The following is a 19,779-nucleotide window of genomic DNA, read 5'->3' as shown; positions in this document are numbered from 1 at the left end:
TTCTTAGATACAGAACCAAACTGACAGGTGGGAAAGGACATACTGAAGGATGGTGAAGTGGGTGAAGGAAAGGGGACGGCATTTCTTAGATACAGAACCAAACTGACAGGTGGGAAAGGACATACTGAAGGATGGTGAAGTGGGTGAAGGAAAGGGGACGGCATTTCTAGAGGTGGGACAAGAGCAAAATCCATCCTGCCCCATAACTCTTTACTATTTTTCTGCAGTGAATGGGCAGAACGGACGACCGAGCCTGCTGCTTTGAAGGCCACAGATACAGGCTCCCAGAGAAAGGGGGCAGAAAAGAAACCAGTTCCCCATCACCACCCTGCGGGCATACCCACGGTTGGGCGGCTTCTTTGTATTGAACTGTGGAGTGTGGACTTGTGTTGGGATTTTTTGCAAGGCTGAAGGAGGAGGTCACTGCGCCCTGGTCCAAGGAGATGCATGACTTGCCCCCTGTGTGGATGCCCCTCTACTGCTGGGACAGACTTTCTCCTTCTCATATTCTCTCTCTCACACACACACACGCAAACATGGGGTTTCATTTTATTTTTTAAGTTTTATTTTTTCAATGCAATATTATAAATATTATATTTGAAAATATCTAGGAAGAGAGACATCCGCTGCCCTAGCCTCACTGGGTGTGGGGTGTGTACAGTATTAACTACAAGGGAGCAGAACAACAACCCCCCACCCCACTCCAATCCCAATTGGGGCAGGGAAAGAAACAGAAGAGAAAGGAAGAAGAAGCACAGGGGCCATTATATCTGTGGGTCCATTGTCCTGTGCTCTCGATATGTCCAGGGACACTGGCGTTTCCTTGGAATTTTGGAAGATGGTGGATCTTTATTTCATATGAAATCTCTCCCACCCAACTCATTACAATTGCCTTCCCATGAACCTGGGGTGGCAGTTCTGATGTGGATGCTTGTTTAAGAGACTTGATGTACGGCAGGTGTTCCTTAGTGGACTCTCTTGAGTCTTCTGGGAATATGGCCCATCTTTTCCTTCAACCCTCCTCTTCAGCTGTTGGGTTCTTCATCCAAGTGATTTTACTGTTGCCAGCTGTCCCCCTGTTCTGCAGGATGTTTCAGCTCAGGTAGACAGCCCTCCTCCCCCCCCCTCAATTTTCTCCTTGCACCAAAGCCAAGTCTCTCATTTTTGTCTCTTGTATGTCTTCCATAGGTCCCAATTCACACCTTGCTTGGGCTCTTCTCCACACATTTAGTTGGCACTGCCCATCTCAGCTGAGTTCCTCTTGATCAACAACCATGCCTCTTGCATTACTTGCTTAGCACTCAGGGTTTGCACTTACACAATTCCTTTGCCTTTGCAGACATTACCCATAGGGAATGTAGGCACAGGCCCCAAGTGGAAGAAGTTCCTAATGGATCATGTCTTGTTCCCCACCCCACTCTTTTCATAGTTCATTTTTAATAATACTCACCCAGGCTTTTCTCTGATGTTATGGCATTTAGTTGGTTTTCATGCAAATGCTCACCTTACACTTTTCTTGATCCTTACTCCAATTATTCTTGAATTTGCCATACTGGCCCTTGGCAATATTACCACCTTGACCTAGCCTATGACAGCTTTGCTTTGCTGCTTCTCAGTCCTTGCTCAAAAGGATTGTGTCCCTTCACCTTTATTCCCTCCTGGATCAAAAAAATAAATCAGCATCTGTTGTGAGGTTACTTAGCCACCACTCCACCCTCACATCCCCAGGGCAATCCTTACCCTCTGGAGAGCTGTGCAAGGGTAAATGAGTCCTCAGCTCAGTCCTCTTAAAGGATAACCAATTCCTGTCCAGGGCTCCATCAACTTACTCCCTGGGTATCAGCTCCAAAAGCCCTGTTCCTGAGTCTTTCCTCGAAAGACTTTGTTGCCCTTGGTCTTCTGTGTCATCCTTTGCAACCTGTAAGCCACAGCTCCTCAAAGTAAGTCTGTAAGCCTTTAACCTTTAGACCAACCTTTCCCAAGCTGGCACTCTTCAGACATTTTTGTACTAAACTTCTCATTACCATAGCTATGGAGGCCAGTAGATATTAGAAGTTGTGCATTATCTTGGGGATTGTTGATTTTAGACATACAGATCCCCAAAGAATCCTACCTAGACTAGGAATCCTGAAAGAAATTGGCTCCCTTTCTTCAGTAGGTTCCTGAAAAAGAAATGCCTGCAACCCTTGTCCCTAACTTAAATAATTAAGGAACCAGGATTGTTCCTTTCAGCCCAGGGCACAGATACCTGGGTATATGGACCTGAAGGATGAGAATACAGATCTTTCTTCTTATATGTGTATAATCAAGATGGTACCCAAACATCCTCCCTTTGATTACAACCAATATATATATATATATATATACACACACACACACACACACACACACAATGTGTTTGTGTGTATATATGTACATATGTAACCATTTTTATATGCAGCATGATGCACTTGTAAGGCTAAAAAAAATCCCCACCCCAGCCCCTGATGAGAGCCATAATATTAATATTGTTATTACTAATTATCCTCAGGCAACATAGGATGTTTGACGGTGCCTCCTCTATAGAGGACATGCAGAAACATAGCCCACTTTGTTTATAGGATGCAAAGAATTAGCAGCGCAGGGCCCAGCTTGGCACTCAGGTGCAACTGCCCCTTGTAGTGGAAAAATCTGAGGCAAATCTCAATGCCTGATCTGATACCAAAGGATAGCCACGGTGAACAAGCTGAGGAGAACTAATGCTCAGGGGATAATAGGGTTGTGTTTATACAAAAGGGTCTTAAAAAGGAAAAAAGGCCAGTCTCTTTTCCATTCAACAGACAACCACAAAGGGTCTCTTTTTGCCCAACAAGCTGCCTGCATGACCCCCAGTCCCTGCCTGGTCGCTCCAAACCCTGGCCTTCCAATTCTTTTCTTTCTGTTTACTCTCTAGTTTGCACCTTACAACTTGAAGAGCTTGCATTAGGTGGGCTTGTTTGCTGATCCCATAATCCCAATTGTCTTCTTCCTACCTAGAACTTTCTTTTCACGACTTGGCTTGTGAATGCAAAAGGTCTCCCTGTCTCAAGCTTAAATGCCATCTCAAGCTTTGAGTTTTCAACTCTGCTTCCAACAGGAGCTTGCCATGAAAAGGATATGTCTTTTTGTTGCTCCTTTTCCTGCACTCCATTATACAGACATAACGTTTAACCTGGTTTAGTTTATCAGTAGCCATAGTTTGTGGCCTTAACACTGATTAAGATTTCAGGTGTAAAAGTGAACCCATAATAGTGTTTGCCAAGCTAAATCCTGTTTGAGCATGTCTTGAGGAGGCATTAGAAAGACTGAAAAGATGGGAGAACTGCCTTAACCATGGGTTACTTGAAGCAGAGACAATGAGGTAACTGTGAGTAATACAAAGCATAAATTGTAAGACCCATTTTAAACCATGTTTGCAGCCATTCCTTACTTGTAAGTATCAGCTTACTTGCGTGTACCAAAAGAAAAACACTTAACCATGGTTAAGGACGACAAACTATGGCTAATTGTCATGTCTATATAGGGCTGGTTTGAATTCCTGTTATAATGTCATCTGAGTGAAATAGTGCGGAAACATTGGTCAAGATATATGGTGCTGTTTTTTGGGGGCCAGAATCCAATATGGCTTGGCTCATGAAACTATTTCCTATTTCATGTGTTGCTGGAAGAGAAGAAATGGGCATTCTAGAGTACAGAGGAAAGGTAGCAAAGGTGGATATGTGAGATACTCCTGTTCTGCAAACAGAAATTTGTTTTGTCCTGAGTTGTCGGGTCTTAAGACACTGATAACTATGGGGATTGTAGTTTGGGCCGGGTGCTGAAGTATTGGTCCACACCTGAGGAGAAGGATCATCCAGGTGTGAGAGGGAAACCGAAGATGGCCTCTTGGACAATGAATGTACAGAGGGTCTGGACTTTGTTGGTTGAGGGGAAAGGGGAGAAGCCTAGAATTGGTTTCTGAACTGGAGGTGATCAACCCACTCTTTCTTGCAGCCAACAGCAACCCTGGAGTGGATAATCATTAGCATGTGGGATGGATTACTCCATGCGCTTCCAAGCCCCACCCCTCCTTTCACAGAATAGTGGTGGAGTTCAAATGTCCTGTTTTGGAAAAAGGAAACCCCTCCCATTTTTGAACTTGAACTGAGGGAGCAGACTTCCTTTATTGCAGATATGATCAGGGCAGAGGAACAGTCCCCTGGGGGAAAGAAATGAGCCGAATTCTCCTTCCCAGATGCTCCCTCCACCCCTTGGTGTGGCGGTTGAAGGGGTTAACAAATGCGCCATATCCAAATGTACGGAACTGATTAAAAGTCTCCAACAATTTCTGGTGTTTGATGTTTTCTTATTTGGAAGCTGGGGGAACAGGCACTTTCTCTGGCTTGAAGGGGGATTCTGGTGAAGGAGGGAATTGTTCCATCATAGCCCACTTGGACCAGTATGCTCTGTTCCAGTAGCAGGTGAAAACTATCCCTTCTGACTTAGAAATATTATCTCTGCAATATTTTGCCCCTATTACCTTTTTTGCAGGTGGGCAGTGCACCCTGCAAAGGGATAGAACCTCATCAGAAGCAAGCAGCTCACTCCAGCGCAATGTGCCATTCTAAGCTCCCTAGACGAAAGAAGACCTGTTCACTGAGGGATCTCAGTAAAGTATAAAAAGGGCTCCTTATGTCAGATCTCCCACAGCCATTCAAGGAGTGACTCTCTTATTCACATGTTCACCCATGAGGAAGCAGCCAGAGTGTTCCAGAACAGAACAGTGAAACAGGTACCATTTCCCCATTCCTTTCTCTTAGACTGAGGGATTGGGGGTCCTTGCTACTTGTCTAGTAGTCTGGATTATGTTTTGGGCCATCTTTATCAGCTTCTGGTCACCTGAGTGCCCGCCTAACTCACGAGGGTCATTTAACCAGACAATCCAGGTTATCATTAACATGCTACTTGAGGATTTTCAAGAATGGGAATTCCCTAATATGGATCAGTCACTTTTTATACTTTCTGGGCTATTAGTGCTCTCTCATCTATTTACTGTATTTACTTATTTATCCATCGGTTCCCCCCTTCCAAGATTGGGACTCAAAGCAGTTTACAACAATTAAAAAAATGTTAAAAATCAATAACATACACACAAAAAATTCCACTTTGCTTTAAAGCATAGCTTAATATATACTAGAACCCCAAGATCTGCCAACCAGAGCTTGATATGAAATGACTGCTTCGCTGCTTGAGACATAAAATGAGATGACCCGCAGCGTACAAGTCTGCATCCAAACAGTTCGGTTTAGACTGGGCAGCTATATAATGATAATTTTTATCAGACTGGGAAATGTACAGGTAGGTATAGGGCACCTGGATTGCCTGGGAGATGCGATGTGATTGCAGTTTCCAAGATCCTTTACTACAGGCTGTGCTAGCTAGGGCTGATGAGAGTTGCAGTTCAACACATTTGGCCTCATGATGCCTAGCCTTGTTTTTGGAATGTTCTGGCATACATCATTTTGTATCTTCCTCCCCCAACGTCTCTTGGATGAAAATTGGGCCAAGCAACATTAGAGTGTGATGAAGGCACCAAACACTACTAATGGGGAAGGACACACTAGGAAAGGCTGCAGCTAGTTAACTTTTGCTTGAGCTTCCTGGGAGTGGCAAGATTCTGCCCCTTTCTCTCTGCTGAGGGAATGGGGAGCAAACTATTGTTGCACTGTGGAGCCAGTTTGCAGCAAATTAAGTGAACCAAGGACAAAGGGGGAAAGTGGGAGAGAGGAATTGGGACATTTTAAAATCAGCCGAAAAAGTGGGTCAGCAGAGGATTAACTGGGACTGTGCTTGCCAAAACAGGATTGTTGGAGGGTATAACCATTTAAGTCAGTGGTCCCCAAACTGTGCCCTTTAAGAGATATTGGACTTCAGCTCACAGAAGCCTCAGCTATGTTGACCAATAGTCTGCGATTCTGGGAGCGTCCAAAATCCCTTAAAAGAGCACAGTTTGGTGACCACTGGTTTAAGGTAAGAGCTGAGGTTTAGAGAGCCCCTATATTGGAAGAAAGGTGGGATATAAGATAATTAATAATAATAATAATAAGAGAAAGCAGTTGACCTAGTCTAGCAAATTTGGCGGGGAGGTTGAAAGCTTGGACTTTGTGTTTCCAGTCATTGTTGTTGTATGCCTTCATGTTGTTTCTGATTTATGGCGACCCCATAATGGGTTTTTCTTGGCAAGATTTGCCAAAAAGCTGATGGTGCCAGAAAGATACAGATCTGCACCTTCACTTGTATCAGAATAAGCATCTAGTCAGTTCATAGGTCTCTCCTCTGCTAACCATTGCAAACCTGCTTCAAAATGAACCACTTCCACAGGATGCTGCAGACACAGGCCTTCTGCAGCCCTTGAAGGGAGAAAAAAGGTCGCTTTCATGCAGATGGTACAAAAGCTTGCCCCCAAATTTGTAAACGCTGGTCAGTCTGACTCAGTGTAAGGCACTTAATTCTTTCAAGCCTTTGGTTGTTTTTTCCTTCCAAACTCAGAAGGCCCCCTGTCACTAACAACTGCCTTGCTTTTACTCTATTTCAAGTTATAAATAACCTCCAAGTCATTTCCAGCTTGTGGCAACCCTGAGTCTGTTAATGGGGTTTTCTTGGCCAGGTTTGTTCACCATTGCCTTCCTCTGAAGCTGATAAAACGTGGCTTGCTCAAGGTCCCCCAGTGGGTTTCATGGCTGAATTGAGAATTGAACCCTGGTCTCCAGAGTTGTAGTCCAACACTCAAACCACTACGCCATACCAGCTTTCTGCTTGACTCCTCCAACGTGACCCTTAGTAAAGGTATTAATGGCAGAAAGGAAGGCTTCTCTAGTACTACGTGGCTTTTTGTTTCTTTTCTCCCTCTTTTGGTGCTGATGGAGCAGAACTTGCCAAGAAAGTTAAGGCGGATTTGTACACTTCTCTCTTTTAGCCATAAACCCAACATGACCAAGAAGAGGTTTCTTTCCCTCCTATGCCAGGATGGCCAGATGCAAAGGAGGGCAAGGCGCTGCAAAATGTAGGAAGTTCAAGAAAAATGGAGGGCGTTTCAAAATAAATGCTAAGCGCACAAATATCAGTTCATTTCATATGGTTTATTTACAGCCATATTACATACGGTGTACTTTATTAAGCACCCAGCCATGTGGTGGTTACACAATGGGCTCATAACGGAGGACATTTTGGCATTTCCTCTCGGACAGAAGGCTGAAATGGAGGACTTGTCCTGGATAAAGAGGACATCTGGCCACCCATAAATCCAACGTGACCAAAGAAACGGTGACCAGATGTCCTCGCTGCAAAGGAGGACATGGCACTTTAAAATGTAGGGCATTCAAAACTGGTTCTGCAGATGTCTTGAACTTCAGCTCCCAGAGTTCCTGACCGTTGACCAAGCTGGCTGGGGCTTCTGGGAGTTGAAGTCTAAAACTCCTAAAAGGCCAAAGTTTGGGGAACCAAGCAAAAGCTAAAAACGCTGCTATCAGTGTAAACCTATACTGTACTTCTTAGTCCGGCTCAAAATGGAGGACATTTTGGAATTCCTCCTGGACAGAGGGAGGGCTTATCTGCTTATATGCCAATCACTCTCAAAGGAAATTTCCTGATTGGCTTCCCAGAATGCCCCAAATTTCCCAGGATGGGGTCAGGACTTCCGGGTTGGGGCACATACAAGGCACTATGGGAAGGCTAAAGGGGTGGGACTTCCAGGGTGGGAGGGATGGCGGGAAGGTATTTTTGGCCAGGTTTTTTGGGCGGGAAGGTTGAATTTCTCTCAAGGCTGAATTTGCCAGAATCTTCCTGGAAATTAAGCAATCCCGGGAATGACACGGAAAAACTTTCAAGTCATGCCACACTAAACATGGCGCCCTGGTGAGGAGAAAGTCTCAGGCCACACTAAACATGGCGCCCTGGTGAGGAGAAGGTCTCAGGCCACACTAAACATGGCGCCCGGGTGAGGAGAAGGTCTCAGGCCACACTAAACATGGCGCCCGGGTGAGGAGAAAGTCTCAGGCCACACTAAACATGGCGCACAGTTGACTGAGGGGCTGGTCGCCAGGCCATACTAAATATGGCGTCGTCGTCGTCCTCTCCTTCCGCCCTCCTTGCCACACCCTTCATGGCCGCCCGGAAGCGTGTGGGCGTGGCCTTACGGAGCCGGGAGTCAGAGCGGGGGGGGGAATAAGGTGCCTCAGTTGCTGGCTTCCGGGCGTCGGCGATGGCGACGGAGCGGGGTCTTCCGGGTCTGGAGGCCCAGAGGCGGCAGGTGGAGGGCGAGGGCCCCGAGGAGCTTGGCCTGGAGCGGCCTCTGAAGGCGGGAGAGAAATGGTGAGCCCAGGGTTAGGGTTATGAAGGGCTGGGCCCAGGGTTTGGAGAGAGTCCTCCTTTTGCCCCATTGAAGGGGTCCAAGGCAATGGCTGCCTCCTCCTGGGAAGAGGGCAGTCTGGCCCCGCTGGAAGGGCTGAAGCCCCTGCTAGGGACACACTGGGATCTGTAGGGGTTTTTTGGCAAGGTCACCAGACTACAAATCCCAGGATCCCGCGATGGAAAAGTGGGCTTTAAGTGCCCTGGCTCAGTGCTAGGGAATGCTGGGAACTGTAGTTTATTGTGGCACCAGAGCTCTCTCTGACAGAGAAGGGTAAAATGTCTCACAAAACTACAGTCCCCAGAGTTCCTTAGCATTGAGGCAAGGCAGTTAAAGCGGTCTCAAACTGGATTACCTCTGCAGTGTGTTTTGGATCTTGGATTGAAAATTAGCCACTTCCTTAAGAGTGACTAGTTTTCTCTGCTGCAGCAGGACTGAGCTGGCTTTGATCCCGACCCCAGCTAGCATTCCTGCGCCTTCTTGCCACAACACAAGCAGACTTCCAGCAGCTGGAGCTGGCCCTTTTGTGCCTTGATTCAAACCCCAGGCCTCTGGGTTCTCTTTGGAAAAGTAGCCTTACCTTTGGAGAGGAGTGAGTCGCCACAAGCGTGCCATGATGATGATGCTGCTGGTGCTCTGTGCCCCTTTTGTGACCATCTTACACAGGAGTTTCCCAGTCTTCCTGGGCTGAAGAATGAGTGTCAGTTATATCCTCAGAAGGGCCGTGTCACATATTTTCCTGGGCGTCTTGCGTGCTGATGTCTGTCCTCAAGTGACTTTATCCATTGAGTTTTGGTTTTATTCTTGATCAGCCAACACACATAGTGTACTTTCTGTTTTGTAGGGCAACATCATCTCTCTATGTTAGCAGGTTCAGTTTTTTCTCCTTCTCTCTCTTTGGAGGGGGAATTTGGAGAAGGTGTGCTTAATGAGTATTGGTCCCTCTAAACCAGTGGTTCCCAACCTTCCTAATGCCGCGACCCTTTAATAACAGTTCCTCATGTTGTGGGGACCCCCAACCATACAATTATTTTCATTGCTTCCATTGGAAATATGTGTTTTCCAATGGTCTTAGGCGACCCCTGTGAAAGGGTCGTTCGATCCCCAAAGGGGTTGCAACCCACAGGTTGACAACTGCTGCACTATTGGGTGTTAACTTGCAAATGTCATCTGAATTGATACTACAGTTCAGCAATGAAACATTTCCTTGTTTTAGAGTGGAGAGACAAGCTGACCTACAAAGACACAGTGCAATATCTATGCATGCCCTCCAACTTTCCTACTTTGGCAAGGAGAGTCCTGATTAATTCTTTGTCATCCCACTTTTTCAGCTGCTTTTAAAGTGTCCCAGTTTCTCTCTTTTCCTTCCACTTCCCCTCCTTTTTGTCCTCAGCCTGTTTCAGTTGCTGAAAACTGAGTTCAGAGCACAAAAGTAGTTCACTCTGCATGGGAGAGTTGCTTCCCAGCATATTCAGGCAAAAGCAAACTGCTGCAGTCTTTCCTCACTTGTGTGTTCTTCCTCATTAATCACTTTTGTCATCTTGACCACACTCTGATGTTGCTTAGCCTCACTCCTCCTGCTTTTCATTTGTGAACTGTCGCAGGGTATGACTATGGTCCTAGGCAACTTTTCTGGGAAATCAGTTACACTGAGCTCATTGGAGCTTGCTTCTAAGTAAAGGTCCAGAGGATTGCAGCTTATATGAGATGAGTATAGTGTATAGTAATGCCTGCTTGCTGAATAATGCTGGAGAGATATTAAAGAAACCAGGCAGCTCTCTATACCAGTCTCAAGTCCTGGGTTTTTAAAACTTTCCACTCTACTGTACCAGTCTTGTCTCTGTGTTTCTCTTGTGCCTTCCAGTCCAAGCAGGCTTGATTGTTGTTTTTCCTTCACCATCCAAAGATGGAAGCAAAAGAGAAATAACTTCTGTTGCAGTTACTGATTGCACAGATTAATTTTGGCTTCCAGTTTCATTTTATGATTCATCAGTGTTGTTTTTTTACATTGATGTGAGGAGCCAGTCTTGGAGGGAAGCAAGTGAAGAGAATTACCAATATGTATTTTCTCTGAAACCTGGGGCTTTTTGCAAGAACAGGGTGCTGAATCTAGCAGTTCTGGCCTCTGCTTTCTAAGAACTAGCCTAAGGAAAATTTAGGGGAATGCTCTTTGAATATGGAAGAAAATAAATTGGGTTTTACTTTTGGAGTAATTGCTGCCTAGCTTTGTCATTTGTCTTTATCAAGCCTGGGAAGAAACTCATGGGCAGGGTGGCTCTGAAACTGTGGACAGTGGCAAAATATATATCTATATATAACTATATAAAACTATCCAACTGTATATCAAGCACCTACTATAGCGGGCACTTTAATGCAGAACTCTCAGTTGCAAGGAAGAATGTTGTCTAACTCAAAAGCATGATTTTTTAAATGTGCCCAGAAGGCTTAGCCATGTTAATTTCTTGCAGCCAAAATAATAAACAGCCTTGTAAGAAGCAAGTGCTTAACAGAAGGTTGTCTAGCGAAAGGTGTGGCCTTGTCTGTTCTGTATTTCCTTTTCTCTCTAGGACTAAAGTGTCAATAGTAACACATTCCAGAAGGGTACATATTTAATTGTAGAAAAAAACAAGAGTCCTACAGTACTTAATAACCAAGAAGTTGTAGGGGTGGAAAATGCACAACCTGTTTGATAAAACAGCATGATAGGTCAGACAAAGTGAAGAGATCCATCCTATGGAAGCTTATGACAGCCTTGCAAATCAATTCACAAGTTGTTTGCCTGTCTGCTTATGTGTACCAATGTATGTCTCTTGGGGCACATTAACAGCCTGGAAAGGGACAAGAAAAGACCTCCTGCACATGTCTGATCTGGGAGAGCCATAGTTGTTTGGAGAGAACAGTTTTTGCTGCAGGCAAATGGGCATTAACAAATCAAGTTTGTACCACAATACATTTATTAGCCTTTAAGGTTCTGTGGAGCTTTTTAAAATGCCAGTAGCTGTTTGTCAAAGTAGCAGAGATGAGTAGAGACAGGAGGGGCAAGTGGAGGCCTCTGTTGCTGTCAGATTGCTCTTTGCCCTTTTATGTGCCTGGTTTAAACTTGACAACAGCCTCTGAAGGCATTGCCTCTTTCTCTTGGCAGCTTTCTCAAGTGGGTATAGCAGGGTCCTGAGGAGCAGTGCCAGGGGGGTGGGGTGGATGTCTATATGTTTTCTGGCTTGAGTTAATCAGTTTGGGGTGCAAACACATAGTATAAAGTAGTATATTTAAACTATAAAGTACTAAACTATTTTGGATTGCAGGTTTCCTTTCTATGGGGTAGCTGTTGGCGAGGAAGAAAGGCGGATTCTGGGCCAGGAGATTGATATACTGTCAAGGAGAGAGTTAAAATTGGCTCTTGTAGACAGTCACTGCTTGTAAGTTGAATGTCAGGATTTGATTTAATTAGGAAGTCCAAAAGGCTTCAAATGAGTCTTCAGGAATTCATACAGCAACCCTATAAGGAAGGAAAAGGATGGCCGCTTTTATGCAGTTGCTGCAAATATTGGGGTGGCAGGTGGACTGAAGCTGAAGAGCAGTGGCTTAGTGGATGAGCTCACACCCAGTGGATGAAATATGAACCAAGAGGATACATTCAGTGAGCTAGTGGCTCAGACCTGGCCCTGGGCTTCACTGGTGGGAATGGGCCTGTTCTTTATGCCAGAGAGAATGGAGGAGGAAATTGCCCATTGTTTCCTTTTACACAGTACAGTGTTGGAGTAGATCTTTCTGCTTTCTTGTCCAGGTATTTGTTGGAAAATCACTGGTACAAACAGTGGAAAGCGTATGTGGAATCAGGAGACCAGAACTCCAGCTCTTTCCCTGGACGGATTAACAACGCTGAACTCTTTGAAGGTACCAGTTCTTTTGCCCTTTGTATCTTATTTGCAGTTTCTCCCCTGCCCTTCAGATACAAGTAATTTGCTATCTACTTTGTTTTTATTCCATCCTTCTACCAAGAAGCTCCAAGTGGCATAAATTTAAACCTCACAGCAACCCATGGGATAGGTTGGGTAGGGAGATGGTGCCAGGCGCAAAGATGCCCTGAAAGTTTCATGACCAAGTGGGGCTTTGAACCTGAGTCTTTCCAGTCTGCATCCAAAACTCTTACCACTACACCATGTTGGTTCTAGCAGAGCTGGGTCTCATGAAAGCAGATGTATGGTTGAAGTTGAGAAAAGGCTTCCCCAACCTTGAAGCAAGCACACCTGCCGGTGAAACATCTGTCACCACTGAAAACTTTGGCTCTTTTCTCCTGAGACTGAAACTAGACAGGGAACTCGAGGTTTAGAGCAGGGTTGGGAATGTCCCTTGGTTTGGGAGAAGTGATTTGGACCCCTGGAACATACTGGGCAGACTCCTATTGCCACTCCTATTGATGGCAGCGGCAGCATCATTACCACCCAAATTCTGTAGGAATCACACTACCAGTCTGTGCTGCAGGCATGTACCTCCCTGACTATAGAATTCTGCCACTTTGCATGCTAGAGTGTCTTCTTTCCTTCTGAAAAAATAAAATAACCCATCCCCCCAATAGCACTACCACTGATTAGGGGCACACCTTGTCAGGAGTAGGAGATTGTGAGCAGAGAGGAGGGAGTTGCTCTCCAAAAAAAAATGGTGAGTGTGCATGCGCATGTGCTTAAACTCTAGAGGTGACATGTTGCTGATCCCTGCTTTACAATTTCTGTCTTTGTGATTGGTGGGTCTCTCTTTTCAATTCTGAGCCCTTTTCTTCTCTCCCTCCTTGCAGATTTAGAGTCGTACCGGCTGAAGGATAGGCTGGTGGAGCATGAGGAATATGTTCTGGTGCCAGAGGAGGTCTGGAACAAGCTGGTGAGCTGGTATGGCACTGAACATGACCAGCCAGCCATCGAACGCAAGGTGAGGAGTTTACTGCTTAGAACCAGCAAGTTTGGGAGAGCTTCAGAGCTACAGTATATCAACTGTAACAGAGGGGAAGGACACTAGGAATCAACTACAGCCCTTCCTCCAGATTGTTGCAGTGAGGTGTGTGAAGGGCAGATGCAGCAGCAGTGACATTGAGGACTGCAGTCTGGGTCAGGATTTTCTCTTGCCTTTTCTTTTCTCTTCCTGCTGCTGTTCAAATCTGATATGTGTGTGCCTGTTGTGTGCATACATACATACATGAATCCCTCTTTACAAATAGATTTCCACCATTCAGGCACACCTTTGCACAGATTTCCCAAGCTGATTCCTCTGATATCTTGGATTACAATTTCTGTCATCCCCATGGAAAACCCCTGATAAGAGCTGTCCTCACTGCAGCACCCCTCAGTCCCAGCTGCCATAGTCAATGGCGAGGAATAGTGGGAGTTGTAGTCCAGCAACACCTGGAAGACTCTACTTTGATCTATCCCAGTGAGGCTTCTGAGCACACCTTTTTCTTTCTTCTTCCAGAGAGAGTAGTGGTTCTTTTGGGTGAAATTGTAACCAGGATTTGATTTAAGAATAAAATCATCCCTCAGTATCTGATGACTTGTAGTTGGGAGCTCCCCTCTGAGATGCCTGTTGCAATGGGTAGCACCTCACACTGGGTTGTTCCCAGTGGAGAAGTGTGCTCACTGCCACTATTCCAGGCTTTATAATGATTGATAATATATAATAAAGAATAGTTTGCTGGTAGGCTATTAGGTTTTACCAAGGGTCAGCTGCAACAAGGATCTGAAGGGTTAAAGAGAGGGAAGGTTTCAGGTCTTTCTCCTTGAAATCTCACCCTGTTTCAGTGTTTCAGCAGCTGTTGTATTTTCACCTGCTCAGATATACCTTAAACTAGCTCTGCTTAACTTAGAATATGTTGCATAAATGTTTTCCAAGTACTTCATATATGTCTCCTCCACCATCCTTTCTATCACCTTGAAAAGTGGGCCCTGTAGTATTGTCTCCATAATGCAGATGGCAGAGAGGAGCAGGGCAGCTGAGAAAACAGTGATTGACCTGTTGAGTTGCTGGCAAAAATGAGACTCAAGCAGAGGATTTCCCAGTTCTCATGTCCCAAAACTGTGATTGTTCTTATGGCTCAGCTTGTCCTACTAACAAACATTCTACTGATTCCTTGCTGATATTCTGTTTCCCTTTTCTTAAAGAACAGAAGGTTAAAAGCTTCCATCCTGTGGACGCTTACTGATAAGTGGTATTTGCTAGGATGCTCTTTCAGGCCAAAATGCATGTAGATTTGAGCTGCATATTTTTGTTCCGCCTTTAAGAGATTCTTACTGTGTATTTTCCCATTCTCTCCCCCACCCCCCAAAAAACCCAAGAGAGTTAGAAACTTTTCATTGTAAAGAACTGTGATTTCAACATTTAAATAGACTCTGCGTATGACAGCAGTATATTTCATTGTATGCAGAATTGGAGGCCCAAGGAATTGGAGGCCCTTGATGCTGATAGAGAATGGGGTGCATGGCTCTAACATGGAGTTCTACTCTCTCTAATGGCATGTTGATCTTTCTGATGATGCTTTGTTCTCAGGTAGTTGACCTTCCTAGCATGCAGAAAGTGGAGGTGTACCTGGTGGAACTGTACCTCTGCCAGCACAATGATATGGACAACTTTGTCATGGCCCAGTTTAGCCGCATGGATATTATTGGTAAGAATCCAAATGCTTGAAATGATGTTTGAAGTGTGGAAAGGGGAACTCCTTGTGCATAGATGCCCAGATATCAAGATCTGTCATGGTGGTCCTCTTCTGAGTCCTACCATTGTCACCAATACTGTATGAGGAGAACACCAGTTCGCTGGAACCAGTTTTAAAATTGTCGAAATACATGGGCTGCATCTGTACTGCAAAATGACTGTAGTTTGCCACTGCTTTAACTGCCATGGCTCAATGCTGTGGAATTCTGGAATGTGTAGTTTTGAGAGATATTTAGCCTTCTTTGTCAGAGAGTTCTGAAGTGACAACAAACTACAAATCGCAGGATTCCATATGATAGATCTATGACAAATGATGTCAAATTGCATTAATTCTGCAGTGTGGCAGCAGCCATGGAGGCTGGGGAAGTTAAGAAGGGAGCCAGGAATAGTAAATGGGAGGTGGAGGAGGAAGAAACCAGAGTGAATGAAGAGAGTCAGAGTGGGTTAGAGGAGAGGAAAGGACTGGATCCTTTAGAGCCACAGGGAAGAGCTGGGGACATGGATGCACCCAGTGCCTCACTGTCTTGCATGGCAGGACAAAACAACAGCCAGTGGTGAAGCTAGGGGAGCAATATGGGCAGCTTCTGGGATCTTGGCAGGAAGATGGCAAAAGTCCCCAGAACTGGTTGTTAATTATTTTGAATGACACCACTGTCCGTAACCACCCCCAGAAATCTCTAGATAAAGGGGAGGATGGAAGTGGCACGCAAGTAATAAAAATCAAGCCCAGGATCCTTGTAGTAGTGGCCATTGCTGCAGGGGAATGACTCTCTTCTATGTTCATCTCTCCAGACACAGTGCTGAAGGAAGCGCGGCGCCAGTTTTGTGTTCCAGCTGAGGATGAAACAAGGCTCTGGGTGAAAAATGCAGACGGCTCCTGTGAGAGGCTCCGGAACTTGCAGATGACAGTGCTGGATGCCTGTCTCAGCTCAGGACAGGTAATGCGTCTATAGCCATGGGCTGAGCTCTATCTAATTGTGCATGGAAGGTCACAGGTTTCACTTCAGCCACCTTCCTTCAGAATAGTACTGGAGGAGCCTGTGGCCCTCCAGATGGGGTTGAACTCCAATTCCGACCTGCCCTGGCTGATCTGTACAGTGATGAAGCACAGCTGGAAATTTTATTTATTTAATTAATTTATAAAAACAACAACAACCTTTTTCTGCCCAGATGGGATAAAAGACAGCTTATGGTAATTTAAAACAAGATTACATCAAAATTATGAAATTCATGGGGTGAATAATAAGGCGTGTGTGCACACACACACTTTCTTATTTAAAACCCATGGTTGAGAACAGCTAAATACACATTTAAAATGTAATTGCCAATAAAAGATAAGGAGTTCATTAATATCCGAAGGGCTGAAGCTCCCTCCTCCACTGGCTTTGAATCAGCCTCTCCCAGCCTGACCAGTGCCAGATGGCCTGACTGGTGCAGTCATTGGCTAGTGGTTCTGCTGACTGAGGTTTGGGCAGTCATAGCCCAGCATATCAGTGGGGCATTGGGTTGGGAAGGACTGATTTTAAAGCATTTGAGTTAGAAGGCCTGGTAAAGAACTTCTGTCTGCAATCTTCCAAGTCAGAAGACAAGTCCTTTGAGGTGAATTGCTGGTCTGGTCTGGTGGAGGAGTGTGATTCTGTTTTCCTTGCTCATCAGGTAGGATCACATCTGAACCCAGTATTGAGCATTTGCAGAATGTTTGGGAGACCTGAGAAACAAAACTGCTCAGTCAAATATTCTTGAAAGTTTATAGAGATTAATTTGATTCAGGACATAATCTAAATATTTCCTTCCAAAAATTGAATTATGCCTTAGAATATTTGTTGTAGCAGAACAAGGACAGAGGATCTTTGCATCCTCATCAAATAGCTTCAGCTTTTCTCCATTATGTCTGGAAATCAGAAAAGCCTACCTCTTCTGATAGTGTGGCTTCCAAGCCTAATGTCTTTCCACTTTCCCAGCCTATACACACTTGAATTCCCTTTCAAGTTTTTCTTTTTAGTGACAAAAACATAATTTGACAGTAACACTTGACTTGAGTGAAATGAATAAAGCAGGGGCAGGTAATTACATAGGGTCTGGAGGTCATTTTTCTCCACTACTCAGAAACCCACAGGCTACATCTGATCTGTTTTCCACTGTCCATGGTTACACCTGCCCCTTCAAAAGGTATTTGGATGGTCACTTCCAGTTTCCTGAAAATATAGCAGGGACAAAGATCTTTGTTTGAGGGGAGAATCGCACCTTCTGGTGACTTCAAGAGGCACATTTCTTCTTTACAACTTTTTTTTTGGGGGGGGGGTAATTTTTTTTAAAAAATTGGGTAGATGTGGAAAGGACCAGGGGCTTCACCAAAGGCTGCCAGAAGGTACATATGACCTATGGGCAACATGAGTCTCACACTTAGTGTGCAGAGTTCATTTCCAAACACAACTCCGTACACCGCGGTGGGATACACACTCATGGAAATGCATAGGCATCTCTTTTGTCTGTTCATTTGAGTTTGTGAGTAAACAATGGCTTCATTTCCATCACTCATGAGCCACTATTATAACTTTGTGTTGGCTAAGATCAGGAAGTGTTTTTGTTACAGCTATGTCTGACACTCCCCCAAAATTGCTGCAAAACCCCCTAGTTGTGTTACACTTGTAAAAACTTTCAAGCTTGTGGGCTACAGGCTTTCTCAAACAGCCACCTCATTGTGACATGGACTCTTGAGTTACTTGAGGAAATTCTTCATGCACTTGAATGGGCTATATTCCACCAAAACATATCACATAATACATTCTTTAAGGTGCGACAAGATGCTGGGTTTTTTACATGATATTTCAAATGCTTTATAACTTAAAACCAAAACCATAAAGCAACACAGCAGCATTTTCTGCAGTGAAAGCAATTGACAATTCTCCCAATACTCATTGGTAGAGAAATCTTCAGACTGAATCAAACTTGAGAAATGAGGGGAAAGAAAAGAATTAGACAGGGAAGGAATAAGAGTGAGACAGAGTGTGTGTCTGTCAGTGTGTACTCAGGTGCTGGGGCCAATGTGTTGCTGGATTTAGGGTGTTGGACTGAGGACTGGGGATAACCAAGTACAGATCTCCACTTATTTCTCATGTTCTCTGGATGATCATAAGTCCGTCTCCCATGGCTAGCCTCGCCTACCTCACAGGACTGGTGTGTAGATAAAATAAAGAAAAGGTTGGATGGAAATGAAATTAATGAATCAACTCCTCTCTTTGGTGTAGGCAACAACTGTTCCTTAGCACATTCGTGCTGCCTCCTTCACCCAGGTCTCTGCCCCAACCCTGGATGTTCTGGGTTCTTCTCTTTCCTGCAGTGGGTGTCAGTCCTTGGCTGAGAAATGTGCAGGTCAAACTTAAAAAAGCAGGACCCTTTTTCCTCATTCTGGTGCCAAGAAAATATAAGAGGAATGAAGTAAGGAGACAGTTTAGAATAACAGTGGGAAGGAAGGAACAAATAATGAGTTGCCCTTGAAATATACACCTGTAATAATATGTTACACACAACTTCACTGATGCTGATTGAAATGCATTAGAGTTAACACCTCCAATGTGTATCCAAGTGGTCTGTGGTGGTGGCTCTGTACAATTTGCAGTATAGTTTTTTTCTATGTTTTTGCTCTATTTTCCACCTTTTCTTTCTCAAAGAATGACCCAGGTACAATTAAATTAATCCAGAACTTTTTTGTGTGTGCTCATTTTGTGCCCCCTTGCCCCTCCCCAACTTCTATGTGCTCCTGCTAGGTGGTGATAATGGAAACCAGGAGTAAAGATGGCACTTGGCCCAGCTCTAGACCACATATCATGTGAGTATCTACCTCTGGCACTTGCACGTTTCAGAAGGAGTGTATGCATACCTTGTCTTGTGGCAGATTCTCCTCAGGGGTTCAGAGAGGGAGCCACATCTTTTTGGGAGGGCGGTGCACACAAGCCTGTGCTCTGGGAAGTTGGGGTATGTGGTTCTCTTCTACTTGTGCCCTCCCTCAGCAGAGAGCACTGAGGCTTCCTGTTCTTTACCGTCCTCCTTTTTTCCTTCCTCATGTAGGAAGAACTCGATTGATGAGGAAGAACTGTATCGTGGACAGCCGGGAGTCTGTGGCCTTACCAATTTGGGCAACACTTGCTTCATGAATTCTGCTTTGCAGGTATTATATATAAGCTGTTAACAGGTAGGGCTGATATGATGATGGCAAACCCTCTGTTAGTGGAGGGTTGAACAGTGAACAAAATAAGGGTTGTGTTTGAGCTCTGCCTGCATGGGCTGCATAATGTCCTGGTACTGCAGCTGTTGCAGTTACAGGTCTGCCCACAAGTGGGCAGTAGAGGATCAAATCTTGGTGCTGCCTCCTGGAAAGATATAGGGCTCCTCACTGACTGAAGGGAGAGATCTTTGGTTCTGGGAAGCTAGTTGGATTTGGGGCTGACAGGTCAAACTGGGAGTAGCTATCTTTTTTTTAAATGTCTTTTTAAAAAAATATGACCTTAAAACAGAGCATGTGCACACATGTTATACAGGTTTTGCCTTGTTTTTGCCTTTCTGGCCACTAATTGCAGAAAGAGAGGAAAGGTAGATTAATTAAGACTTTGTGGTTGTTGTTAGCTACCTTTGAGTGGACCTCAACTCATGGTGACCCTGTGGATCCCTGTTTGCCTATT

The 19,779-nt window shown here is 44.8% G+C and overlaps 2 protein-coding genes across 6 annotated transcripts in view; both read left to right on the top strand.

The window, feature by feature from the left end:
- The window catches only part of CDK16 (cyclin dependent kinase 16), an 81,804-nt gene extending 77,460 nt beyond the window's left edge, over window positions 1–4,344 (top strand). For all 5 annotated transcript variants that reach the window (XM_042449434.1, XM_042449436.1, XM_042449437.1 and 2 more), the window contains one exon: window positions 228–4,344. In XM_042449434.1, coding sequence (XP_042305368.1) covers window positions 228–265 — 38 coding nt within the window. In that variant the 3' untranslated portion in view covers window positions 266–4,344. The remainder of the gene's footprint in view (window positions 1–227) is intronic.
- Window positions 4,345–8,185: 3,841 nt separating this feature from the next.
- Window positions 8,186–19,779, top strand: part of USP11 (ubiquitin specific peptidase 11) — a 30,114-nt gene continuing 18,520 nt past the window's right edge. Inside the window, exons 1-7 of the mRNA XM_042451690.1 lie at window positions 8,186–8,367; window positions 12,189–12,298; window positions 13,197–13,327; window positions 14,936–15,053; window positions 15,893–16,038; window positions 18,868–18,929; window positions 19,169–19,268. Of these exons, the coding sequence (XP_042307624.1) occupies window positions 8,258–8,367; window positions 12,189–12,298; window positions 13,197–13,327; window positions 14,936–15,053; window positions 15,893–16,038; window positions 18,868–18,929; window positions 19,169–19,268 (777 nt within the window). The 5' untranslated portion in view covers window positions 8,186–8,257. The remainder of the gene's footprint in view (window positions 8,368–12,188; window positions 12,299–13,196; window positions 13,328–14,935; window positions 15,054–15,892; window positions 16,039–18,867; window positions 18,930–19,168; window positions 19,269–19,779) is intronic.

Source organism: Sceloporus undulatus, chromosome 2, assembly GCF_019175285.1.
Source record: "Sceloporus undulatus isolate JIND9_A2432 ecotype Alabama chromosome 2, SceUnd_v1.1, whole genome shotgun sequence".
Classification (NCBI taxonomy): domain Eukaryota; kingdom Metazoa; phylum Chordata; class Lepidosauria; order Squamata; family Phrynosomatidae; genus Sceloporus; species Sceloporus undulatus.
Note: the sequence above shows the minus strand (reverse complement) of the source record. Positions and strands in the feature narration are given on the sequence as shown.